Source organism: Chrysochloris asiatica, unplaced genomic scaffold (assembly GCF_000296735.1).
Source record: "Chrysochloris asiatica unplaced genomic scaffold, ChrAsi1.0 scaffold00005, whole genome shotgun sequence".
Classification (NCBI taxonomy): domain Eukaryota; kingdom Metazoa; phylum Chordata; class Mammalia; order Afrosoricida; family Chrysochloridae; genus Chrysochloris; species Chrysochloris asiatica.
In genome coordinates, this window is record NW_006408523.1 from 2,354,807 (window position 1) to 2,382,769 (window position 27,963).

Below are 27,963 nucleotides of genomic sequence, written 5' to 3' on the forward strand. Positions count from 1 at the left end.
GTCCTTTAATGGGAGTCAGGAAGGGTGGATGAGGGATCTCAGGGCTGGTGGTTAGAAAGTGTTCTGCTGAAGAAGTCTGTCTCTGGAGGTGTCCGCCTGCAGGCATGGCATCACTACTGCCCAGACTTGCAGCGGGCAGGCCGAGGGCTCTCCTAGCTGCGTGTGCTAATACGTGGGTCCCCGTCTGGGAGTGCTGCACTGCAGAACAAGCTAGAGCAGGAGAAAGGCAGGCAGGTCGGTTCCTAGCCAGCAGCAGATGGCCTCATGGGTACATAACCCCGACTGTCAAGGATTATAGGCTGATTGGCTTAGCCCAGTGGGAAAACTAGTTTGCACTAGTAACTAGTGTCGGCTCCATTTATAGAAGAGGAGGAGGCCTGCAAAGGCAAAGTAACTAGCCCAAGGTTATAAGCTGGTAAGTGAATTTGAACTCGTGACTGCTCGATTCCCTGACGTTGCCTCTCTCTTTGCCACAGTGCTTTCTAGCATTAAAGCATGACTTTCATCCTGTCATTTGAAGTGCACCGACCCCCACACCACCCCCAAATGTGTGCCAACTGCGCGGGGCCAGGTTTCTCTGCGCGGGGGCAGTTATGTAATGAGAGACTCCTCCACGGTGAAGAGAGCTGATGGGAGCAGCTGAACAGTTGTGAAGGGGTTGGATTGGCAAGCAATACCCTTACTGGGGTCACAGCCCTGCTCCCTAATGAGGGGCGTTTTCTGAGGCTCTGGCCTCAGAGAAAGGGGGAGCTCAGCACCATGAGGAAAGAAGGCTCGGCAGTGGAGAGCTTCCTTTAGACCTGGGGTCCCTGCCCTGTGAGCCTCCTGGACCCAGGAAGTAGATGGATGCCAAGACACATGGAGTTCTCCAAGGAATGCCGGGCCGACCCATGCTTACAGGAGACAAGGAGCAAGCCCTCCCCTAGAGCCTGAATGCAGACTTCCAGCCAGCCGCCTCAACTGCGAGAAAATGAATTTCTGATGGTCTAAGCCAGCTGCTTGTATGTTATAGCAACACTAGATAACCAAGACACATACTAAAAGTGTTTGCTCTTTAAGGTTAATAATTTAGGGAATTTTTAGTTTCTCACTTTGGATGATTGAGCAGGCAGATTGTTTTCCAATGGCGAGACGGAATTTGAGTTTTCTGAGAACAGCTGCTGGGTGAAGTTCGCGGCTCTCCTGTTCTAGAGTTTGCTATCACAAACAGGCTTGTGCTGCAATCAGCTTGACATTGGCACTTTCACCTTCTTGTCTAATGTTGATGACCCCAGGCTGAAATACTGTTAGTAAGTGTTGCTGTAAAGAGCAGTCTAGTCAGTTCTGACTCAGCGACCTTGACAGGTTTCTGAGGCTCTAAGCCCAGGCAGCAGTGAAGATTCTCATCTTTCTCCTATCGAGTGGCTGGTAGGCTCGAACCACTGACCTTGTGGTTCACAGTCCAGTGCTCATCCTACAGAGCCACCACACCCCGTATAATTTTGTGGTTGTTGTTAGGTGCCCTTGAGTAGGTTCCAACTCAGAGCTACCCTGTGCACAACACAAAGCCACACCGTCCAGTCCTCCATTCTCGTCACACTTGTTACCTTCTGGTCCCTTGCTGCTGCCACTGCGTCAGTCCGTTTCTTTGAGGGTCTTCCTCTTTTTTTGCTGACGCTCCACTTTTCTAATCCTGATGTCCTTCTCCAGGGATTGGTCCCTCCTGACAACATGTCCAAAGAGTGAGAGACCAAGTCTGTCCATCCTGGCTTCTAAGGAACATTCTTGGCTGTACTTCTTCCATGACAGACCTGTTGGTTCTTCTGGCAGCCCATGGCACTTTCAATATTCTCCTCCAACACCATAACTCAAATGCACCAATTCTTCTATTGTCTTCCTTATTCACTGTTCAGCTTTCGCATGCATATGAGGGATTTTGAAAATACCATGGCTTGGGTCAGGCACACCTTCGTCTTCAAACTGACTTCTTTGCTCTTCAACATTTAAAGAGGTTTTGTGCAGCAGATTTGCCTAATGCAATATGTTGTTTGATTTCTTGATTGCTGCTATCATGAGTGTTGATTGCTGATCCAAGCAAAGTGAAGTCTTTGACAACTTCTGAATATTCCCCCTTTATCATGTTGGAGTCCTGGTGTGGCACTTTGGGTTAATGCATTGAACTACAAAGTTGGTTTGAACCACAAGGTTAGCGGTTCAAACTCACCAGGTGCTCCTTGGAAATCCTATACATGGTCGCTGTCGGTCGGAACCGACTCAATGACACTTAACAATAACAACAACCATGTTATTATTTATTGGTCCAGTTGTGAGAATTTTGGTTTTCTTTAGCTTGAGGTACAACCCATACTGAAAGCTGTGCTCTTTGATCGTCATCAGTAAGTATTTTGAGTCCTCTTCACTTTCAGCAAGCAAGGTTGTATCATCTGCATATGGCAGGTTGTTAATGAGTCTTCTGGCTGTCCTGATGCCACTTTCTTCGTCATACAATCCAGCTTCTTTGGTTATGTGCTCAGTATACAGATTGACTAAGTATGGTGAAAGAACACAACCTGGACATTCACCTTTCCATAGTTTAAACCATTCAGTGTCCCTTTGTTCGTCTTGGTCGTCTCCATTCACATTCTTCTTTAACACAATTAAGTGTTCTGGAATACCTGTTCTTTTCAGAGTTATCCATTGTTTGTCATGATCTGCACAATCGAAAGCCTTTGCATAGTCAATAAAACACAAGTCAGTCTCTCTCTGGGATTCTCTGCTTTCAGTTAAGATCCGTCTGGCATCAACAGTGATATCCCAGTTCCATGTCCTCTTCAGACTTTGGTTTGAATTTTTGGCAGTTCCTTGTCTATATACTGTTACAACTTATGAATTAGCTTCAGCAAAATTTTACTTGCATATAGTATTAATGAGATTGTTGAATGATAACCGTATTCCATTGGGTCACCCTTTTTTGGAATGGGCACAAGTATGGACCTCTTCCAGTTAGTTGGCCAGATAGCTGTCTTCTGAGTTTCTTGACAGAGATGCGTGAGCGCCTACAGTGCTGCATCCATTTGTTGCAAGATTTCAGCCTGTGTTCCCAGAGCCTTGTTTTTTGCCGGTGCCTTAAGTACAACTTGGACTTCTTCCTTCGGTCACATTGGTTCTTGATCATATGCTGCTACCTGTTGAAATGGTTGAACATTGACCATTTCTTTGTGGTACAGTGAGTCTGTATATTCCTTCCGTTTTCTTTTGATGCTCTTGGAATCATTTAGTGCCTTGCCTATAGAATCCTTCAGTATTGCAAGTTTCGCTTTAACTTGAGAAATCCTGAGCGTGTTCTTCTCTTTTGGTTTTCCAATTCTAGATCTTTGTATATTTCATTACAGTACTTAACTTTGTCTTCTCGAGCTGCCCTTTGAAATTTTCTATTCTGTTCTCTTTTACTCCTCTTTTCGTTCATTCGCTTTAGCTTCTCAATTCTCAAGAGCAAGTTTCAGAGTCTCGTCTGACATCCATTTTGATCTTTTCTTTCTTTACTGTCTTTTTAAAGAACTTTTGTTTTCTTCCTGTGTGATGTTCTTGATGTCATCCCACAGCTCTTCTGATGTTCGGTCGTTAGGGTCTAATGCATTAACTCTGCTCTTGCCTTATAATTATAGCATACCCTCGTAATTCCTCGCCAGGATGAATAAAACATAACATATGAGGTTCTAAAGCAAATAGAAACACTGACAATTTTTATTTTAAAAGCAGGTACCTTCTTGTTAATAAAGTGGCATTGAGTTGGTTTTGATTCTTTGTGACCCTGTATACTGTTTCCAAGAAATGGCTGGTTTTCAACCATATAAAAAAACCATATAAAAGCTTATAAAATGGCTTTTTGAAAGAGATATGGGTTTGAACCGCTAATTTGCAGTTAGCAGTTCAGTGCTTTTCCACATCAGAATTTCCTTGGCTTTATATAACTAAGTTAAACTAGACAACCACCTACATTTGACACACTTGTAGCTTAACATTTTTCATAATACGGTACTTGCATTGTATTTAATGAATCCTTCCTTATCAGAGCATTTTATTTCATTTTGGCATCTTTCCTTGAAAAGTATAAAATAACTTTGTAAATACTTGAAGCTGGGACATCTCTGGTTAATCTGAGGATGGAGCAATTACTCAAGCAAATGCTACTTGAGAACTATGAATTTAGGAGTTGGCTGTTTCAGATGAGATTTGGGCGTATGGTTCTGAACATTTATGTTAAAAACGCAGTCCCCTTTTTTGTAAGCCTGAGCATATATTAGCTCATGGGAGCAAGCCAGATTAATGTTGTTTCGATAATCAAATCAGCGTGATCTGTGTCTGTCAGAATGAACCACTACACAAAGGACTTGAGTAGACTTTTCACCAAAAAGAGGATCTTCAAATTTCCTGTGTCAACAAGCACATGGAAAGATGCTGAAAGTTGTTAGCCCGTAGAGAGAGACAAAGCAAAACCACTCCGAGGTTTCCCGTCGTACCCACTAGGATGACTAAGATTTAAAACAGACAGACAGGGAAACAGGATAACACGTATCAGCTAAGACGTGGAGAAATTGGAGCCCTTACCCATTGCTGGTGGAGTTGTAAAATGGTATAGCCACTGGAAAGCAGTGTGTTTGTTCCTCAGGTTAGACAAAGTGCCACCAGGGGATGCGACATTTCCACTGCCAGTGATGTACCAGCGACCATTGCAGCACTGGTGACAGAATCATGGGGACATCCTAAGTGGCCATGAGTGGGAGGCATGGAGAAGTAGACTGTGGCGCAGACATCCAACGGGGCTTCAGAAAGTCTGTGGGAAAATGGACTTCAAGGATAAAGGAATGTTCCCAGGAACTTTTGAAGACCCCTTGTACAGTGGTTTCCCACACAGCCAGAAAGAGCGATGAAGGCGTGATGCACGCCATGGCATGGGTGACCCTTGAGGCTGAGCCAAGTCAGTCACCAAAGGACAAATAGTGCGTGATGTCACTTGTAGAGAATAGCAAGAACAGACAGATATAGACGCCACCGACCATTGTTGGGACGCAGCAAGTTTCTGTTGACAGAGATGGAAAGTTTGGCAGTGATTGTGGTTGGTGGTTGCACAACACAATGAATGTAATCGATAGGACTGGAAAAAAATGTTGAGTCGGCCGATGTTGTCTTATATATATTTTTACAACAACAACAAAAGAACGCACCGCCTGCAGTCTCAGTCATACAAGACAGAGTCAGAAGGCTGCTGCTCAAGCTCCTGTCATCCGTGCAGGGGCTTATTCCTTATTCCAAACAAAATGTGTTCGAACGGGTCTCTGCCATCACTGAATGGTTACAGACAGGCTCTCTCAAGAATCCACTTGTCTCAGACTCGTCAGTATGCCCCCCCCCAAAAAAAAAAGGTCCAGTCAAAATAGTGGCTTCTGCGAGGAACTGCTGGACCAGTTCAATGCAAGGCAGAGAGGTCAGCTCAGAGGGTATGGCAAATGCAGTGTTTTGGGAATTTCAAAGTGAGGGGTCATCTTGATAGATTCTTCTCAACGGACACAGGATGATCACAGGGTTTATTAGAAAGCAGTTTTAAGAAAACTGGAAACACCATTGGTGATCAAAAAGCCAGGAAAATTGCGGAGGCATTTTTTCCCCTTCTCAACAGTGCACCTACTTGTTCATTCTTCTAGGGTAGCGAAGGCTGTCCGATGCGAATTTCCTTGAGAACCCTTACTCCATCCACCCTCCAGCCCTGATCTTGCCCCTTCAGACTTCTTTTTTTTTTTTTTCGCAAAACTCAAAGAACATTGAAAAAGAACACTATTTGAGTCCCTTGAAGATGCCTGAAGTAACGTTTAGCCATGGTATAAATCGACGAGCACAGTATATCCTAATAGGAGCGTATGTTGTGAAATTATAGCCTCACATTCTGATACTTTTACTTTTTGACTTACTCGTCTCTGCCTAATTTTGTTTGTGTATTTTTAGCTCAGTTCTAAACTCTTCATTTGGATGGATTGCTCCATCCTGTTAAACTGCATTTGTAGTTTGGTTCCTAAGGAAACTCTAGAATGCACTTTCAAACTTACCTTCTTGGTCATGTCATCAGCTGTAAATTACAAGTTTCTGAATAAGACGGGGTCCTGGTGTGGCATGGTAGGATAAGCCCTGGACTGCTAACTGCAAGGTCAGTTGTTCAAACCCACCATCCACTCCTCGGAATCCCTATACAGGGTCACTATGAACCGGAACCAACTCGACAGCCCTCAATAATGACAGCAGCAATTGTAATAATTGAGTGCCATTGTAGTCTGCTTGTGTGATTGTCTTGCAGCTGACCAAAGACAGATGTCATAGAGAATAATGGTGGGTTAAGCGTTGGACAGCTAACCTCAAGGTCAGCTGTCCAGCCAGGAGAAAGATGAGGCAGTGTGTTCCTATAAAGAGGTATCGTCCTAGAAACCCTCTGCTGTATAGGGTCACTATTGAGTCTGAATCAATTCGACGACAGTGAATTTGGCTTGAATGGCTTCTTTCTCTGAGCTGCCTTTTCTGGTGTGATTACATTCATCAGTCATGGGATTCCCCTCACCTGCGCTGCTTTGCTACAGGAATCTGTCCCCACATGGGTCCCTTCTCCCCTCAATTATCTCTGCAGCTTCCCTAGTGGGTCCCCCTGAGCCACTGACTTTAGCATGGGTAAGAGTATGTTTCAGAGTGTGTTTCATGTCTTCTTTGATGGTTATACCATGGGTGGGTGGGAGGGAAGGGGGAGTAATTCATTGATTAGAATGTAGGCTCACTCTGATTCGGATGATGGGGAAAGCAGTATATACAAGGAGAGGGAGGGTGGCAGAAGAAGGATAGAGACAGGTGAAGACACGGGAAGGAATGCAAGTACTAAAGAGAAGGGAGGTAAATAGTGTTGTCTACACAGCCCTGGAACAACAGTGTCCTGCGGGAAGATATGTGGACAGATACACAGGCTGAACAGTAATGGGAGGGACAGTAAGCATATACCCACAAATACACGGGTTTGAAAAAGGGTATTTACCTTTGCTACAAACACATGTGTGAGTGTGATAGAGCACACAGCAGGTGAAGCCATGAAAGCTTCTTAGTCCCGGGGGCATCACGTCACTTGGCATACGGCCGCCCATAAAGACAGTGTTCTCCATGCTACCTGGGTGAGTAGCGTCTGGGCTCTTAAAGCTCATGAGTGGCCATCGAAGGTGTAACTAGTGGTCTCTACATGTGGGGGAGAAAGCAGACTTATGAGAATTGAAGAGGCTTGGAATCAAGTAGTCCACTGGACTAATGGAGCAGGTCAGCCTCAGTGTCCAGGACTCTGAGACCGGAAGAACTAGATGGTGCCCGGCCACCACTACCAACTGCTCTGAAAGAGATCACGTTAGAAGGTCCCAGATAGAGTGGGAGCAAACACGGCACAAAACACAAAGCTATTTAAAACAAAAGCATGGGCTTACAAGTCAGGAAGAGACGATGGCCCTCGACCACTCCTCGGGTTTAGAAAGGAGTGCCCCCCCTCATAGCCCAGTTTTCAGCCAAGCAGTAGAGGTCTATGGGGGATCACACCCTTCATAAGGTCTGCTCACCATGGGCTGGTCAGTCACTGAAAATCAAAAGAGCCACAGTGATCCGAGGACCAAGCTGAGAAGGGATGGGCAGGTGGGTGGAATGGAAGTAGGAAGCACAGGGAGGAGGCGGGACGACTGCTGTTGTGTGGAGGGTATCGCAATGAATGAGAGGAAACAGAGTCTGTGATTCATTAATTGTAAAACTGATGACCTTCTCTCGAGGAGTGACTGGTAGTTTCGAACTGCTGACTTTGCAGCTAGCAGCCCAGCTCATAATCTTGTATTGTACCAGGGTTCAACTTCAAGCATTTGGAGCAGTATATTTTTGTACTTAGAGAAATTTTTGTTTATATGAACCTAAAAATCCCAAAGTAGAGGGCCAGTGAAAAAGAGGAAGACCCCCAATGAGATAAGCTTGACCCAGTGGGTGCAGATAGACCGATGTGAGGGTGGTCCAGGACCAGGCAGTGTACCAATCGGCTGTGAGTGGGTGCCAACTAACAGTAGCATCCCCACCAGCAGCTGCTGCACTTGGGTCGATTCTGACTCCTAGTGACCCTCTAGAACAGCAGAGCTGGTCCATGGAGTGTCCGAGACTCTCAGTCTTTACAGAAGCACTCAGACTAGTCTTTCTCCCTCGGAGTGGCAGGTGGGTTTGAACCAGCGGCCTTGTAGTTGGTAGTCTGTGTCTGTGGGTACAGGTGCTGGATTTCTGGGAACTGTGCCTGTGAGTTTTGTAGCGGAGGTGACTCGATCCCTCAAACCCCGGAGGGGACTGTTTCTGCTGTCCATGGAGGAAGGCTGCCAGTCCCTATGGAAGTCCACCCACCTTCTGTCTCTCCATGTTGGTCTGTGGCCCCTTTTGACTGGACTAGCCCCCGGGGCGGACAGAGAGCCTTATAGAGCTCACACTGCCGCTGCCACCTCTCTCTTGTCCCCAGCTGGGCCTCCAGGGATCAGGAGGATCTGTTTTCTTCCTGGTTGGTGGCTTGTTGTTGTGGTTATGTGCTGTGAAGTCGGTTCTGACTCATAGTGACCCTGTACAGGGTTTCCGAGGCTGTAAATCTTTACGGGAGCAGAAAGCCTCATCTTTCTCCCGCGAAACAGCTGGTAGTTTCGAACTGCTGACTTGAGGTTAGCAGCCCGATTCGTAACCACTACGCTCCCAGAGCTACCGGGTGGTGGCTTCGTGGTTTTTTTAAAAAGCTTAATTCCATTGTTGTTTATTACTGTTAAGTGCCATCGAGTTGTTTCCGGCTCATAGCAACCACAGACACCTGGTTGTTTGAACCACCAACCTTGTGCTTAGCAGTCCAGTTCTTACCACCCAGTGCAGTTGGCGACAGGTAAATGACTGGTCTACAAGAGGCCGCTTTCTAGGTGTACTTTAAAATGCAAAGACTTTCTAAAGAGCACAAGATGCTTAGAAGTCGTCCATGTTCTGGAGGTTTCTGTCACGCTCATGCTTCCGATGCCGCTGACACAACACAGTCTCTGGTGGACGCCGGGGCCCTCTGCAGAGAGCTGCCACCACTTGTATGAAATAATGCTCTTAGGATTCAGAGAGCGGCCTGCAGGCCAGGCTAGGTGAGGTGGTTTTTCCATTCTGTGGTGTGTTTTATCAAGGGGAGCGTACCCACAGAGCAGAAAGTTGGAGGGGCTTTCTGTGGTACTAACATTCTCTTTGGGGCAATGCTTTCCTTCACTGAGTTTGCATTTGATTTTGTAACTGTTTTTCCAGCCTTCTGCCTTATGTGTCTATCCTTACCTAAACTCCCGCAGCTGCTATTTCAGCTCGTGTTTGCTCTGCCTGCTCTGGGCTCCCTTCCACACCAGCTTTCTAGACGTGCAATTCTTTTCTCATCTGCAGTTTTCTTTTTATCCGTTTTGTTCTTCAAGGCACCTGTTCCTCTAAAGACCTACCCCAGTGCTTTTCAGTAAGAAAAAGATCTCAGTACCATCTTTTTGTCCAAATAAGGCGCACATTTTACTTCTTCCTAAACCATGCACCCCTCACACTGTATGCTGTGTGCATTATATGCTATTTGCTGGACTGCATTATATGAAAAATACGGTAACTACTTCGACCCTTGTATTCTTTGAGTGACGCTCCATAGAACACACACTGGACTGCCAACTACAAGGTCGGCAGATTGAGCCTCCCAGCCTCTCCATGGGAGAACTATGAGGCTTTCCACTCCCGCAAAGACCTACCGCCTTGAAAACCCTATGCAGGGTCACTGTAGTTGGTACCAACTCAACACTTAACAACAACAGCATGTCAGTAGGACACACACATACGAAGGGGGCTTCAGAAAGGGTGTGGGGAAATGGAATTGAAAGAGAATGGAATTTTTCTATGTACTTTTTTGAAGTCGCCTCTCATTCCTGTTTTCCTTCCTTTCTTTTCTCTCCTATGTTGTGAAGTGCCGTCGAGTTGGTTCCAACTCACAGTGACCCTGTGTAGAGTTTCCAAGGAGTATCGGGTAGCTTTGAACCCCTGACCTTGTGGTTAGCAGTCCAGGATTTACCCCCCAGCGCCGCACCAGGACTCCACATAGATACATATTCAGCTATGTAATTAACCTGTCACACTTGCATGCTATTCTTAGTATTGTGCAGCTCATGGACTTTTCGATTTAGATCTTACTGTTTTCTAGATTCATTCTCTGCCACCACCCTCCCCGCAAGCTCCCCGCCAAGTTGTTTTTAGTAAGAGATACTTTTCTTTATGGAGTCCTGGTGTGGCACTGTGGATTAATGCATCAGACTGCAAAGCCGTTTGAACTGCAAGGTCATTGGAACTGACTCGACAACACTTGTTGTTGTTGCTAAGTGCCGTTGAGTCGGTTCCGACCCAGAGCGACCCTGTATAGGGTTTCCAAGGAGCAGCTGGTGAGCTTGAACCGCTGACCTTGTAGTTCAAACCGTCTGCAGTCCAGCACATCATAGTACGGTTCAAACCTCCCAGCCATTCTGCAGTAAAAAGATGTGGCAATCTCCTTCCGTAAGACTGAAAGCTGTAAAACTTACTGAGCAATTCCACTTTGCCCTCAGAACCCACCAGGTGGCAGGGGATTGGATTTGGGGCCTGAAATCAAGGAGGGTTCGCATCTATTGAGATGCTGTGACGCAGGAGGACCGTACAGAGTTGTGGAGGAGGGGACTTCAGGGCTGAGTGTCCAGTGATAAGATGTGTCTGGAGTGGACAGCGATCCCGGACTTCGGGAGCCTAGGCCAGGCTGCAACATGCATGCCACAGCAAGTGGGGGCCGCCTTCCCCTGGCTGTGTCTGCCAGTGGGGTCACTGTGAGTCGGAACCGAGTCAGAGATCATGGGATGTCTGTAATCAGAAGCCAGATGGTATCCTCTGGGTCATTCAACTCCTCATGATGACAAAACCGCTAGTCAGTGCGGTAAAATACCACATAACCAAAAGTTGGCCATTTTGACCATTGTTCAGTACACCATTCATTCCCATGACGTGAATTACTTTCGCCATGTTGTGCGGCCATCACTCCTGACCATTGCCCAAAGTTCTCCATCAAGTGTCATCTTAAGTGCTTGCCCTTTTGTGACCTGCCTGTCTTTAATCAGAATGCCCTTAGGCTAGAGGTTAAGTTACGCTCTTTTGTTCCACTATCTACAAACCTTATCACTCCATCTTCAGAAGGAATCCTAATTGCTGTAGTAAAAGTTCTCTCACACGGTACTAAGTCCCTTGAAGAAGAATGTAGATGGACACACAGCTCAACTGAAAAGTGGTTGGTCATCTTTGTCATTGCTCAAGGACCAGATGAGTCTGATGAATTTCCATCCAAGAGCAGCTAATGAGGCTATGGTTCTGCTGCTTTTACAGACATCCATGTTCTTGTTACCGACCTTCAGAGCAACCTTAAACTATGTGTTGCCTTACTTGAATCTTATTTTCCATCTGTCATGTGACGGGTACTGTACTCTGCAGTTAGTGGGTCATAGGTGACTTTTTGAAGATTGAAGGAGGTGCAGTGTGAAAACCTTCTAACCATTCAACCTTCTTGATGGTTTCCTTCACTAATTCTCAAGCAACAGTATTTATTTAATCTGTCCGCTTCTCCCTGTGAGTCTGTCTGCACTGTGGTGAATGACTTGGTATAGCCCCTCTTTGTAACTCCCAGTAGATGACTGGGTGGGACTATGCACATGTGAGGGGCTTGCTTGGCCCCACCAAGGGGATTGGACAGCTGGCTAATGCAGTAAACAAGACGCATGGGGGGGGGGGGCATGCAAACAAGGTTTATGGGACTCTAACGTGGGAATGGAGCTAGAAGGCTCTGTAGGGTAAGCATTGGACTGCTAACCACAAGGTCAGCATTTCAAATCCACCACCCGCTCCATGAGAAAGACAAGGCTTTGGAAACCTTACCACAGGGTCGTTATGTGTTGGAACCAATTTATAGCAAATAACAACAACAACATGGGGGTTGGTTAGTTTGCCATCTCACTAGATTTAACATGAGCCATTCCAAAGGCGGGAAAAGGGGGGAGCCTCATTGCCAACAAGAAGGAAAAGTCGAGTGGAGCGCATCCCATGGACCCAGGCACCCTACACTGTACCCCTTGATCCAGCTGACAGAGTTGGAAGTGGACACCACAGACAGCAGACTGGCAGGGGACGACGCAGGGATTTCTGGGCCCACGAAGCAAGCGAGCTGAGTGCCTTCAGGTCAAGACTTGCTGGTAGGATGAAGAGTGTCTGGTGGGCGTTTACCTACAGTGCTAAAAGATCTTTGTGACACTTGCTGCTTCCTGGCCTACCGATTGGAAGAGATCCACATTTGTACCCGTTCCAAAGAGAGGTGAGCCAACAGAATACGGAAACCATCAAACAATTTTATTAATATCACATGCAAATAAAATTTGACTGAAGATAATTTTGAAATGGCTACAGCAGTACATTGACAGGGAACTCAGGCAGAATTCAGAAGAGGACGTCAGATGAACGTTGGCTGAAAGCAGAGATACGCAAGCTGTTGACCTGTGCTTTATTGACTACACAAAGGCTTTTGATTGTGTGGATCATGACAAGCTATGGACAACATTGCAGAGAATGAGTATTCCAGAACACTTAATCTGCTCATGAGGAACCTGTACGTAGACCAAAAGGCAGTTGTTTGAACAAATCACGGGATACTGAATGGTTTAAAATTAGGAAACGTGTGCGCCACAGTTGTGTTCTTTCACCATTCTTATTTAACCTGTATGCTGAGCACATCATCTGAGAAGTTGGGTTCTATGAAGAAGAGTGTGATTGGAGGAAGACTCACTGTAGTAGCTATGAGTCAGGCTGCTAACCTCACAGTCAGAGTTCTAAACCGACTCCACAGCACACCACCACCACATTATGATGATAACATCCTTGCTTGCTGAAAACGAGGAGGAATTAGAATTCTTACTGATAAAGATCAAGACCACAGTCTTCAGTATGGGTTATACCTTAATGTCTTTACAAACAAAAATCCTCACAACTGGTCCATAGATAACATCATGATAAATGAAGAAAAGATTGAAGTTGTCAAAGACTTCATTTTGCTTGGATCTACAGTTAACACTTATGAAAGCAGTAGTCAAGAAATCAAACGATGTATATTGCATTAGGCAGATCTGCTGCAGATGACATCTTTAAAGTGTTCAAGAGCTAATATGTCAGATTGAGGACTACGGTGTGCCTGACCATTAGCCCTGGTATTTTCACTCACCTCATATGCATGTGAAAGTCGGACACTAACTAAAGAAGACTGTAAAAGAACTGATGCATTTGAGTGAAGTTGTTGGAGAAGAATATTAGAAGTACCATGGACTGCCAGAAGAACAAACAAATCTGTGTTGGCAGAAGTACAGCTAGAATGTTCCTTAGGAGCTAGGATAGTGAGACTTCATCTCTCATACTTTGGACATGTGATCGGGAGGGACCAGTCCCCAGAGAAGGGCATCATGCTTGGTAAATTAGAGTGTCAGCAAAATGGAGGGGTCTCCCTCCCCCTCAGTGAGATGGATCGACAGAGTGGCAGCAGCAGTGGGCTCAACGTAACACCAGCTGTGAGGATAGCACTGGGCCGGGCAGTTCTATTATGGACAGGGTCACTATGAGTCGGAACCAACTCAGCAGCACCTAACAACAACAGTAGCCCAGCCAGATACTGGGCCAGACAGAGGCTCCAGGGCCGGAGAGAGGCATGTCTGAGGCAGTGGCTGAGGGTTGGTGCCCCTGTTGGAGCACAGAGCAGTGGCCTAGCATTTCTGGTCCTGAATTGTGACCAATTACTTTCCTGAGAAACCCGTAACTGTAAGTATTGTTTCCAAGTTCTGTATGGCTGTTGCAACCAATGGTGGAACCTAACAGAGAAGTAGAGAGTGCCGTGGGAGGGACAGCTGGTGTCCGAATTAGCACAGAGGTTGGAGGGTGGAGGCAGGTGTGGCCTCCGCCTTGTAGCCTTGGGCAGCCTTGGGCACAGGCTGGTGGCGTGAGAGGAGGGCAGCTGACGACACACACAACAGCGTTGTCACACTCTGACTCTTTTGGGGGCGCTCCTGGAGTAGTGATGTAGGGTCAGCATTGGGCTGTGAACCACAGAATCAGCAGTTCAAACCCACCAGCTGCTCCTTGAGAACCCGAGACAGGGGCACTGGGAATCAGAACTGACTCAGCGGCACTCAGTAACAACAACTGTTTTTTGAGCAATGAATGACTTAAGATTTCGTTTCTCTAATTTTAATCCCTTTAAATTTTGCCTTCTTTGATACTCCTTAATTTACTTTGTAAGATCCACTGTTTTCCTTTGTTGTTGTTAAGTGCCATCGAATTGGAGCCAATTCATAGCAGCCCTGTATAGGTTGCCGAGGAGCAACAGGTGGATTTGAACTGCCGACCTTGTGTTTCACAGGCCAGTGCTGGTCCTCCAGCATCACGTACCTTTTTCACAGACTGGTATAGCTTATGCTTAGCTGATCTACATGAATAAAAAGAGACACAGGCCCAGCTAACTCCAAGCAATTTGCTTGACTCTGGATTCTAAGATGACTTTGCTCCACGCCTGCATTCCCACTGGGGTTTTACTTAAACTGTTCTTATGATCCGCTTACGTTCCTTACGCATGTACCAGCTGGCTGGCAGAATGAACCGGCAGGCCTGAGAAGGCGGGTCTTGGCTGAGACACAATGGCTCATCGTAAGTTGACTGCACTGTGAGACATGGAAAGTCGGAATCTGACTGTTTTTGGTTATTAAGTGCTGCTATAGTGGGTTAAGCAGTTGGGCTGCTAACTGCAAGGTTGCTGGTTCAAGCCCACCAGCCTCTGAGGGAGAAAGGTGACGCTGTCTGCCCCTGTAACGAGTTGCAGCCTCAGAAACCCTAAGGAGCAGTTCTCCTCTGTCCTATCGGGTCACTGTGACTCAGAATCGACTCGACAGTCGTGGCTGGCAGTGCTGTTAGAACAGAAACAGACCATAAATGGATGGCTGTAACAAACATATTTATCTTGCTGACAATTTAGGAGGATGGGAGTCTGACTTCAGGGCTCTGGTTCTGTCTCTGTGGGCTATGGAGGAAGGTCCTTGTCCCTTAGCTGCTCCATGCGGCTCAGCATCCCTCTTCCCATCTCTGCTTCTCGTGCTTGCCTGTTTAATCTCGTTCATGACTGTCGGTGTGCCCTACCCTCGTCCTGGCTCGTTACTGTGACACAGACAGCCCCTTCCAGAGGGGAGCGCCGACAACACATAGTTTGGGGGGAGTGGTCACAATTCAGTCTGTAGCACTATGTAAGGTGGAAACTTGTCAGAAAAGGAAAACTCAAATATTTCCCGTTGAAACGGGTGATGGAAAATGGCAAGATGGCACCTAGTCAAAGGCAGGTAACATGCCAGCCTCAGAAAAACAAGACATTGCCATACCCTCCTGTTTTTCACAAGTCCCTCTGTCGTGTCCCGAACTCACGCAAATGTCTGTTCAATGGCCCAGCGCTCTTGAACACCGTCTTTCCATCAGCTTTATACTTTATTTGCATTATCCTCAATATTTTATTTTATTAAGAAGAACAGTAGGATATTTAAAGATGCTAATAATAAGCCCCAAAGTCCTGGTATGATGCTGTTGGATAAGCACTCGACTTTAAGATCAGTTTGAACTGCAAGGTCAGTGGTTCAAACTCCCCAGCTGCTCCTCTAAATCCCTAAACAGGGTCTCTATGAATCGGAACCAACTCAACAGCACTAATGACAAGTATCAGCCCTGGTGTGGCGCTGTAGGATGCTTACAGGACTGGTAACCGCAAGATCAGCAGTTCAAACCCACCAGCCACTCTCAGAAGCCCTGTACAGGGTCAGAACCAACTCAATGGTAGTCAGCACGTATAAACAGCAGTGTTCCTAGAACTCAATCTATGTTTGAGTAGTTTGCAGTTACTCAGATTTTCTATGTGCCGGCTTCTTACACAGTTCACTGCTACTGGCTTTTTGTGGCGCTGCGGGCTAATGAGCTGGACTGTCCAGCAAGGTTGGCAGTTCAAGCTCGCCAGCCACTCCACGGTCACTATGGGTCAGAACTGACTCGACGGCACTTAACAACAACAACAAGTAGACATTTACAGTGTGATTTCACCGTCAAATCTTTAGAAAGAAGCCGATTTCACGCAGGTTGAAGTTTCATAATCGTTGCGAGTTTAAGCCTATGTTGTTGGGTACCGTCCAGTCTGTTCCGACGCTTACTGACCCTGTGTAGGGTTTTCAGGGAGGGCCGGCTGGGTTTCAGTTAGCAGTCCAGTGCTTATCCTACAGTGCACAGCTTCTCTGTGAGAGAAACCGAGGCTACCTGCACTCCTAAAGATTCCTGGTCTCAGAAGCCCAAAGACAAAAGCAGTTCCGCTCTGCCCTATAGGGTCCCTGCGAGTCGGAATTGACCCCATGGCAGTAGGACTGTGAAGTAGAAACGGGATTCTCTGTTTCCTCAAGAAAGAATTCATTAATGAGAGAAAGTTGCAGAGGTAACCATAGAAGTTTCAGTCGTAGGATCCCCAAGCCTGTGGTCCTTGGGCACCTGTCAGGTCTGGGAATGAACTCACCCCGTGAGTAAACTTCCAGCCAAATGATAGGTCTGTAAGGGGAACGAGGGAGGTGTGCATACCTTCAACTGTTCAACCATCCAAAGGACTGAGTTCAGAACGGAGGAATGGAAACAGGAAACCCAGGGAGGAAGCGGGATAAGTGAAGTTATTGAGGAGATTGCATTCAATGACATGAAACAAAATGTGTCTGAATTGTTGACTAGAAAACTGATTTGCTCTGTAAATATTCCTCAGTCCACAATTTAACATTTATGAAAAAGCAGCAGCAGTGTGTCCGGTAATGGGGAAGGCTGTGTGGTGTCTTCCCTCTTGGTTTTGAGGGTGATGTTAATATTCCAGAGCCAACTCCAGAGTTCTGGCTGGAAGCAGAGCCCTGCGGAGGGAGGAGGAAGGCAGGGCCGGAGAATTTCTGTGGGAGGGGAGAGAGAGCATGCCCAACATTCTTAGGACGGAATTCCTACCGCCTCTCCTCACTGGCATCCCTCCCTGGCACCCAGTCCTTTCTTTGAATAGCTGCCGGTGACCACTGTGTTAGGCAGCCCCTTTGGTCTTTACATTTCTTTTTGCTTTTTAATAATGCTGAGAAGATTACTGTGCAGGGCGTACGGCATAAATGTTTGCAGAGGAGACAGCCTAGTTGATCAGAAGACATGGAAGCCTGGGCCCAGTGTTGGCTGGAGTCCTGGTGTGGCACTGTAGGATAAGCACTGGACTGCTAACCAAAAGGGCAGTGGTTCCAATCCACCAGCCGCTCCTCAGAAACCCTATACGACGTCGCTGTGAGTCAGAACTGGCCCCAAAGCACTTTACAACAACAGGGTTGGTTAGTTGGTTGGTGGCTGGCTGGCTGGCTGGTCTGTTTTCGCCTCCTTTTAGCCCTGTCACTTTTGGCCAGTTGACCAGCGTCTCTGATATCACTTTCGTCATCAGCAAACCAGTGGTGGTAACTATGTTGTCATGTTAAGATAAGATAGTGCTGAACCCGTTCGTGACCCATCTGCATTGTAGTGATTTCGTGGGAAACTGCTGTCCCACTTGTAGTGTGTGCTGCCACCTCATGGGAACCTATGACTGCTTCACCTGAAGCCACAGGCTTCATCTCCCCCAACCCCAGCACCAGAGACCCCTCAGGACACAAAAGGGGGCTTCAAGAAGTTAATGGAAAACTTCCATTGTCTTTGAATTCCTTTTTCCACAAATATTGAAGCCCCACTATGTGTCTCACAAATTGCATCAAAATCTGTATTACCTCAAAAGGAAAAAAGATTTTTCCCCCCTCATTTCATTCAAAGTGACATCCATTTTTGAACGCACATGGTTTCAACCAAAAAAAAAAAAATCAAAGCTGAAAGTAATTTGGTTTTGAAAGGTTTAAGCTCTCAGCTGCTAACCTGTAAGCTTGACAACTCCCGGGGAAAATGGGACAGCGTACGTCCCTAAAGATGAGTCTTAGAAAGCTTGAGGGTCGATAAGAATTGGAATCGACTCAGCGCCTAGGGGTTTGAGGGGTTTTTTGTGGGAACTTGGGTACGCAGAGCCTTGGTAGCTCAGTTGGTTAACTATTGGTTTGCTAACCAAAAAGTTGGCAGTTCCAACCCCCCAATTGCGCCTTGGGAGGAAGATAAGGCCGAGTTTTTCCATAAAGAAACCCTATGGGCCAGTTCTTCCCTGTCCTGTAAGGCTGCTTGCTATGAGTTGGACTCGACTCGACCACAGTGGATTTGGTTAACTTGGGTACATCCCAGCTGCAGAAATGGGTACTGCCAACCACGTTTGCTGAGGCCTGCAGCTCCACCATCTTCCCCATGGGAAGAGACGTCTCTTCCCTCATGAGCCCCTCAGGCAGCCCTTCTCCTGGACGTACCCTCCTCTCCTCTCTGCTTACACTCCTAAAGCAGAGAGCAACCCTCAGCTGGGGTAGGTTGACCAATTCTGGAGAGATGGCTTTTTAAGTAAAATCGAAACTACAGATGTAGGAATCCACTTCAGACTCCTAGCTCCTGGAAGTGTCGAGAACCTGCTTTTAGGGTCTGCAAGATTAACAGTGTTTTCAACTCCTGGTGTCTGCAGGCTGGCGCAGAAGGCTAGGCAAACATTTTCACCCAGTGTTTCTGGGGAGATGTGTGTTCGTTTATTCATAATCTGACACATTGTTTGTTCAAATTGAGGAGCTGCCCGAACAAGTCTGTCTGTTTGTTTTGCCTGATGATTTGAGCAGTCAGGAGAATAGCGTGACTGACCACCTGATTTTAGTTAGAACCTGTCATCGTGACTTACCGAAAGGGGGAATCTTTGGAATATTTTTGCCTTTGAATTTTTTTTTTTTTTTTTTTTTTAAGTTCCATCTGTAAGACTGAAGACGGATCTGTTTAGGAGCTTGAGAGGGTAAATTTCCCTGGATCACCTTATGAAACCAAATCCCCACATGACATAAAAACCAAAACCCACTCCCATCTGGTTGATTCCAACTCATAGCAACCCTGTATAGGGTTTCCGAGGCTTGGAAGTCTTTACGGGAGCAGAGAGCCTCACCTTTCTCCCGCAGGGCAGCTGGTGGTTAGCAGTCCAGTGCTTACCGTACAGAGCCACCAGGGCTCCTGGATGACATCAGTAGGAGGAGTAGCTGTAGTCTAAGAAAGTCCAGGCGGCAGCGTGTCTCTTCACGCTCCTACACGGCTGGGCTGGGAACCCAGGTGTGTTTCTGTTCGTCTCTGCCCATTCAGGGACGCACCCAGCATTGATCACCAGGTGTCAGGCTGCTGAGTGGGCATTGGGGCTCCGTGGTAGAACTCACGCCTTCCATGTGAGAGATCCAGTTTGACCCCCAGCCAACACGTCCACACCCTCATCCCCCCCCCCCCATCTATCAGCGGAGACACAAGAGTCAAAGTGTGAACACAGCATGCAACAGTGATTGGGGTGGTGCCCCCCCCCCCCCACGCTGGCGGACATCCAGGATTGTTGGCACCTTCAGACTAAGATGGACAAGGAAAAAGTCCTGGCCATGTACTTCTGAAAATCATGGTCCATACTGCAGCGGATCCTAGGGACGGCGTGTCGTTCCCAGGCCACAGATGTCCATGATTTGGGGACAGCTCAACGGCAGCTCACAACGACAACTAGTAGCTGTTGTAAAGTGCTGTTGAGTCAGTTCCTGCTCCCAGAGACCCTGAGTAGTGTTTCTGAGAAGCAGCTGGTGGGTCGAACCTCTGACCTTGTTGTTAGCAGTCCTCTGACCGATTTTGCTTAACCTACAGCTCCACGCCAGGAATCCCTTTAAAATGCTTAACTGGAGATTCACAGATACTCAGATGTATTTGTTGAAGATCAAGAGGGTGGTGAAGTAGTTTGAAAGCACATTGTTTAAAAATAGGAAGTAAATACCAAGAGGAACAGGTTATTTTAAAAACAAAAAATTTAAATTCTTTTTCTTTCGTGGATAACAAAGAATGATACTGAAGACTGCTGATTGTTATATAAGATTAAGTCAAAAAGTATTGCTACAAAATCAGAAAGCTTTATGAAAGTAACTTGTCAAAATGTGAGACGATTGCTTCTCAACATCTTCCATCTGGGTCCACACGCTTCCGAAGGTGGTGTTTCCCTCTCTAACCTCTCCCCGAAGAACTCTGCGTGCGTCGATTTTAAACCACGTCAGAACGGCAGCTTGGGCATCTTCAAAGGATTTAAATTCTGTTCCTTGAATTTGGGAAACAAACACACATCTGGAAGGGCGAGGTGAGAGCTAGAGGGTGGATGGGGTGAGGTTTACCAGTGAAGTTCTCCTAGGAACAGCCCTTACCATCCTCAAAAAATGAGCAGGTAGCCGCAGTTTTAATGAGTTTGTTGTTAAGTATCATCAAGTCGGTTCTGACCCATCGCAACCCTATATAAGGTTTCTGAGGTCGTACATCTTTGCGGGAGCAGAAAGCCTCATCATTCTCTCCCGGAACAGAATAGCTGGTGAGCTCAAGCCGCTTTTACCTGTGGTTCACAATCCAGGGCTTACCATACTGAACCACCATGCTCCCATAGTTTAAGTTAGCATGAGGTGACACTTGAGTAGAGTGAGCCCTAATCCAGTCTGACCCGGGGCAGGAAGAGACAGGTACCGGAGGGAGGGCTCTGGGAAGACAGAAGCAGAGATTGGAGTGATACAGCTACACCCAAGGAACCATTGCACAACTGCGAAGTTACGTCATTGCATCACTGCCAACCACTGAGAGTCACGGCCTGACCAGATTGACAGCGAACCCTAAGCACACAGCCTCCCACCTCGGCATTCATTACAGTGCAAAGCAGTCCATACATCATTTACTATTACTGTCAATGCAAATGTCGGATGACAAGACTGAGTTGTGCCGTCAAGTTGGTTCCCACTCAAGCAGCACTGTACAGGATTTCCGAGGCTGTACATCTGTGCAGAGGCAGACAGCCTCATCTTTCTCCCATGGAGCAAGCAGCTGGTGGGCTTGAACCACCAATCTTGTGGTTCACAGATTATACCCTACAAATCCACCATGCTCCCAGTTGGTAGTTGTGCAGTATCATAAGTCATATTAAGGTCAGGGATGATTCTCTTCCTATGTTACTAGCCTGTAGCACCTTGATCTCATATTTCACACATAGTAAAGACTCAGAAGACTGCGCAGCAAGAAGCTTTCTGGTTTTCTTTTACCTCTTTATTATTTTTACTACACAAATAATGTATGTTCATTCATTCAAGAGAAAGTTGGAAACTCAGAGAAGCGAGCAGAATGATAATTAATGAACAAAACATCACAAAAATTCATTATCCAAATGTTTTCGTATACACTGTGCACCTGTAAATACATTTCAGCTGCAGTCATCCTGGACACGTTCTTTTGTAGCCAGCCTTATAGGCCTAGTATGTTAGGAATCGTCTTCGTGGATCAAGTACCCATGTGTCTTCCTGTTTAATGGTGGCCTGAACTTCTAGCGGGCTCCTGGTGTGGCGCTGCGGGTTAATGCTCCAGACTGCAAAGCCATTTGAACTGATAAGTCGGCGGTTCAAGCTCACCAGCTGCTCCTCAGAAACCCTATGAAGGATTGCTATGGGTCAAAACCGACTCAATGGCACTTAACAACAACAACAACAACCACCTTCTAGCAGGAGTCCTGGTGTGGTACTGTAGGAGCAGCATTGGACTGAGAACCACAAGGTCAACCGTTCAAACCCACCGGCCACTCCTTGGAAACCTATACAGGAACCTATTCGATGGCACGTAACCAATCTTGTGGCACATGGCTTTGTCATGATTTATTGACCCAATCTGTTAGTAGCAAATATTTAGGTTTTCTGTTTGTTTCTTGTTAAGTTGTTAACCAGTGGTCTGTGAGCAGCCTCTTGTGCATATGGTGTTGCCTACTTATCTAAATATTTCCTTAGAGTAAAATGACATTTTTAGGTCCACAAGTTTGTACTATGTTTTCTATTCGTGTGGCCAAATATGGTTCCAGAAATGCTACATCAACTTAAGTCCCCATTGGCAGAGAAATGGCAAAATGAAACAAAACAAAACAGACAGGTAGAAGTACAGTGAGAAGGGAGTGAGAGGAAGTGGCGCGCTGGCCTTCGGGTACACTCACTGTGGGTGGGATTGTGACTGCTGTCAGTTGTTGGAATCATTAGCATTTCTTAGAATAATAGTAAATTTGAGCCTCCTGGTGGGGCGCTGTAAGAGAAGCTCTGAACCCACAAGGATGGCGGTTCAAACTCACCAGCCGTTCTTCGGAAACCCTATATAACCCGACTCAACAGCGCTTAAGAGCAGCAACAACAGTAGGGATCTCCAGAGGGGCTTCAAAAAGTTCATGGAAAAAATCCATTGTCTTTCCATTTGATTTTTCCACAAGCTTTTTGAAGCCCCCTCATGTGTTTTTCCATTCCTATCTTTTGGTTATTTTCCAAATTGATAAGAAAAGGAATATAATTCTTTTTAAGGATTTATGATTTCACTGTCACACGCTGCAAATATTTTTCCAATTTGTCATTGTTTCTTCTTTTTCTTTTCAGTATTTTCTCCCTTCATGTAAAAATTGGGTGGTTTTCTTTCTTTTTAAACTTTTTAAAAAAAAAAAAATGTGAGTTAGGTGAGCGGATCCGTTTTCAATTCAGCAATAGTTTTAATAAGTTAAAAACGGTGACCCATTTCTTAAAAAGAATGTCTGCCCCACTTAGCAAGTTTCAAAAGGCTGTTTCTTCGAGGGAGTAGTTAATCTTACAGTCCAGGAACAGAGGACCCTAAGACCATCATGGGAGAAGGGCACAAGCCGAATATGGGACCCTATCTGGACAAGTAGCAATACCACAGATGGAGGCAGAGATGGGGACATGGAGAGAGGGAGCAGCTGAGGACTCTAGACTCACGGGAAGAGAAAGGCTGTGTGCTGGCGACCAGGAGGCAGGCTTGCAGAATGTGTCCTTTGGTTGTTTAAATGATTATATATTCCTGAGTGTTTTTGTGTACATCTCCCCACCCCTCCACCCCTCCACCCCCCAAAAAAGAAAGAAAAACAGAGGGAATGGGGAAAAAATAAAATAAGGGCGTGTATGACTTAACCAAGATCATAGAGCAAGCATAGGAAAAGGATCCAGAATAGAACCCATGTTCCCTGCTTCCTAGTTTAGTGCTTTGTGATTTGAGTATTAAAGAAAATTAAGACTTAAAAAAAAGTCTGTTTCTTTCCCATGATCTCAGTGACATGAATTTGTTTTTTTCAGAACTTAATGGAATGATTACCTCAAATTTCCTCTCTCCCTCCCACCAGGAAAGCCATAGAAGAACTGCTGAAGGAGGCAAAACGTGGGAAAACGAGAGCAGAAACCATGGGCCCGATGGGCTGGTAAGTCCTTCTGTAACCGAAAGGCAGGGAGATGTAGCTGGAGCGCAAAGCGTGTCCATCTGCAGCGTAGAGCACACTGCAGCACCATGGGATTCTCGCCCATGCGCAAGGGAGAAGAGGAATGCTGCTGAGGGTGGGAGACAGGCCACCTCTCCCCTTGCTGTGGAGAAGCAGGCTCAGAGCTGTGTGTTGCAGGATGTATGTGACGGCTTTATTAGCCCCTGGTTACCAAGTCCTTGAGTGATGGGCAGATTCCAGGGCGCTTCAAACACTTTATTCCATTTTTCCACGAACTGTTTGAAGTTACCTTGTTCTGCAGTCAGCCAGATACTTGTTCCTTTGCGAGATAATGCACTACATGTTTAAGAATGTCTGCATAGATTATATTATTGTGAAGTGCCATCCAGTCAGTTCTGACTGACAGCGACCCTGCATAGGGTTTGCTAGGAGTGGCTGGTGAGTTTGAACCGCCAACCTTGTGGTTCAAACGACTTTGCAGTCCAGTATAAATGCACTATATGCGTAAGAATGTCTGCGTGGATTGTATGGTTTTAAAGTGCCATCAAGTTGATTCCGACTCACAGCGACCCTGCATAGGGTTTCCAAGACTGGTAATCTTTGCAGGAGCAGAAAGCGGCTGGTTGGCTCAAACCAATGGCCTTGTGACTTGCAGTCCAGTGTTGAGCCTACAGATATGCTGTATGGATTATGTTGTTGTTGTTAAGTGCCATCAAGCTGATTCCATCCCATAGTGACTCTTTATAGAGTTTCTGAGGAACAGCTGGTGAGTTTGAACCACTGACCTTTCAATTCAAACTGACCTTGTGGTCGAGCACTTATCCACAGCACCACACCAGAACTTGTATGGCTTGTGTTGTTAAGTGCCATCGAGTTGGTTCCGACCCATAGCAACCCTGTAAAGGGTTTCCGAGGAGCATCTGGTGAGCTTGAACCGCCAACCTTACTGTTCAAACAGCTTTGTAGTCTGGCACATTAACCCACAGCGCCACACCAGGGCTCCCTATGGACAATAGTCCTTCGTAAATCACAGTGAATTTGTATTTTGTTTATAAAAATTTATTCTAAGTTTTTGGGGTGTATGGAGTCCTGGTGGTGCCATGAGTTAAGTAGTTGGGCTGCTAACCAAAAGGTCGGTGGTTCAAGCCCAGAAACCACGCCACGAGAGAAGACTGAGGCTGTCTGTTCCCCTAAAGACTGACGGCATGAGAAACCGTGGGGAGCCGCTCTGCTTGGTCCCGTAGGGCGCTGAGTCAGAACTGGCAGTGGGTTTGCCTTACTTTGATTTTGCTTTAATGGTAGAGTGGATGTTGGCAGAGATCTTGGAACCTCTGATGGGCGGACCAGGTTGGGATCACCTGCAGCCCTGTTCAGTCTTCAGAGTCAACAGACCGCACCACCTCCTGGGGGACATCCTTGTCAAAACATCTCATCAGGCCTCTGGTGTGCAGGCTATAAGGGAGGGTCACAGTGACCAAAAAAAACCCTGACGTGGGGGATTGTGCGGGACCAACAGTGCAGCTGCTGTAACATATTAACGACCATTTCATGGAGTCAGAAGTCTCACTCATTCAGATCCTTATTGAAACAAACTCCCTCTTAAAAGACAACGCTGACACACTTAGGGATATCTGACTTAGCGAAGTAGCTAATGTGCATTTTTTTTAGCTCTGATAGTGATAATGCTGTTAAGTTTATTTTATTTTACTTTATTATGCAACCATCACCGTTATTTGCTTCCAAAACTTTTTCATCACCGAGACAGAAACCGCGTACCCATTAGGTAATGACTCCCCATTATGTTGATTTTTTAAAAGCCATTATCTGTTTTAGAAGTTCCCTCTGATGTATTTACAAATGAATTGATAGGATGAGGAGAAATTGTCTGGCAGGAGTGAGTCAGCTGTAAGTAACATGTAATCATCTTAGACTTAGCGAAATGCTGGTCAGTTCTCCCTCTTGGGAGGATGGCTTCGATGCTTCAGAGAGATGATGAATAGGGAAACCCTCCCGCCCAGTTCCGGGCCTGCAGCAGACGTGTACTCTTTGAGGAGTGTGTCAGTTAGGATACCACTTCCACAGAATTCTGAAGGACCCCCGCCCCACCATGGAGTGTGACGCATCCACATTTCACTTAACAGGAAGGGAGAAGGCGAGAAGGAAGGCACGGCCTCTCCCCCAAGATCCCACACACCATGTTTCTACACAGATACACCCGTGTGGCCCCCACCCCCATAGATTTGGCTATGGGCCTCTGGGGTGCGTTCCAGACCTGAAGGGGGGACTGCGAGCCATGGTCTCAGGGCTTCCACCCAGCAAGCCTGGTCTTGATACTTTTGAGTTTTGTTCCACCTTTTTCTCCCCCACTCTCCAGAACCTTCTAGTTCGATCCTTTCAGAGCAGGTGGTGGAAGCCGGATACCATCTAGGTCTTCTGGTCTCTGTGTGGTAGGGACTGATTCCTTAATGTTTTTGCAAAGCACAGTCATACCTGCCTTGTGACAGAAACCTGGGCTCTGGTTTTTGTATTTGTTTTTTGACTGAAGTATATGAAGAAAATCCAGCCCTACACAGATACGTATTTGGGAAAAGAAGTATTCCAATAACCTTTTCAGAAAATTGTCGATACTCTTTGTTCCTTGTTGTCAGTCGCCATCCCATAAATTCCAACTCCTGCCACCCTCCCTCGCCCAACCCTTTTGCTGAGGAGAACTGCTCTGTGGGATTTGCACAGCTGGGACCAACGTTAGGAGGCTTGTGTTAGTATATTTCCATTCGTTTCTTTCTGGAAGGGTATCCTAAGTAAGCATTGTTAATGCTAGTACATGCCATCGAGTTAGTTCCAACCCATAGTGACCGTGTATTGGGCTTCCGAGGCGCACCTAGTGAGCTTGAACCACAGACCTTGCGGTTCAAACTGACGTTACAGTCCAGCGCAGTAGCCCACAGCGCCACCCTAGGACTCCTAAGTGAGCATTACTGGTCAGTGAGTTCTGAGTCTGGGAAACAGCCCGTGTATGTGCGCTTCGCAGACGCTCACCCCCTCTCCCTTTTACTGTCGTCCTTTTCCCCTACTCTCCTCTTCCTCTGTTTGACCCCTAACCTTCCCTCATCCCTCCCTCCCTTCCACTCACACAAACCCAAGCCCAGTGCCACCCAGTCCATTCTAATTCCCAGCAACCCTGTAAGACAGAGTACAGCTGCTTCCTGGAGGTCCCAGGACAGCAGTCTTTCTCCCGCAGAGTGGCTGCTGGGTTTGAACTGCCAACCCTGTGATTAGCATCCCAATGCCTAATCCATTATGCCAGCAGAGCTCTTGTATAGCATAGACACGTGGCATTTTCAGAATCAAAGAGTAGCATTAAACTAACATATGTTTTTGAGCGTGTAGTAATTGCTAGGCACGTTATATCCCAGGGGCCTCTGGGTAGTCCAAACAGAAATCTGAACGAATATCAGATTCCTGCCGTCTTGGAACTCATCGTCTAATAGGGGGTGGAGAGTACATACAAGTACTTACTGTTATTAAGTGCCATTGAGTCAGTTCCGACTCATAGCGACCAGGTTATACATGGAAATTGCATCAGAAAGTCAGTCCCAAATACGAAAGAAAGGGTTCCGATCTGGAGATCCGGCTGAGCCCTCTCCTGCTTCTCAGGAATCCAAGTGTCCTGAGTGTCCCCTGGTTCTCAGAGTTTACACTAGGGGGCATGCAAGACAAGGGGAAAAGGCAGACACTGGGTTCTGGGAAACGGATTTCTTTGGCCCTAATTCCTTTCCCTTCTGGGGGAGCTTCCACTTGGGAGTTAGCTGTTGACTTGGGATTTTCTTTTTTCTCTCCTGCCCCCACCCGCCCAGGATGAAGTGTCCGCTAGCCGGTACAAATAAAAGATTCCTAATGAACACGATTAAGAACACGCTGCCCCCCCACAAAGAGTCAGACCAGGAGCAAAAGGAGGGTGAGGAGGAGCCTGCACACAGCCGGCCGCACAAGGAAGACAGCCCGAAGAAGCGCCGGAGCCATCCCTACAAGCACCGAAGCCAGCCTCGGAGCAGAGCCAGCCGCTCGCCCCCCAGGAAGCACAGGAGCCAGGAGACGTCCCAGAGGCGCTCAAAGAAGCGGTGAGGAGCCAGGAAGCACTGGCCAGGCCGCTGCCCGAGCAGTGGACGCCGCGACACTGGGGACTGGGGGCTTGTGTGGCTTGCTGTAAGCAGAGGAGGTCTTTAGCTGACAGAGAAAATGTCCAAGAATGATTTGTACAGTCGACCCTTGGTTTTTGTCTGTAGGGAAGGTGAGGGGGAACAGCAAAATAAACCGATGATTTTCTGGTCCTCAAGGGAGATGGCCCTGAAGCTGTCTTGGCAAGTCAAAGCCACGTGTACACATGTGCC

At 46.8% G+C, this 27,963-nt stretch overlaps 1 protein-coding gene across 1 annotated transcript; it reads left to right on the forward strand.

Annotated features, from left to right (window-relative positions):
• The first annotated feature begins 23,486 nt into the window (after nucleotides 1-23,486).
• LOC102824629 (pre-mRNA-splicing factor 38A-like) lies at nucleotides 23,487-27,697 on the forward strand. Its single transcript, XM_006831935.1, has 2 exons — nucleotides 23,487-23,554; nucleotides 27,430-27,697. The coding sequence occupies exons 1-2, from the start codon at nucleotides 23,538-23,540 to the stop codon at nucleotides 27,695-27,697; spliced, it is 285 nt and encodes a 94-aa protein (XP_006831998.1). The 5' UTR covers nucleotides 23,487-23,537.
• Nucleotides 27,698-27,963: the final 266 nt, after the last annotated feature.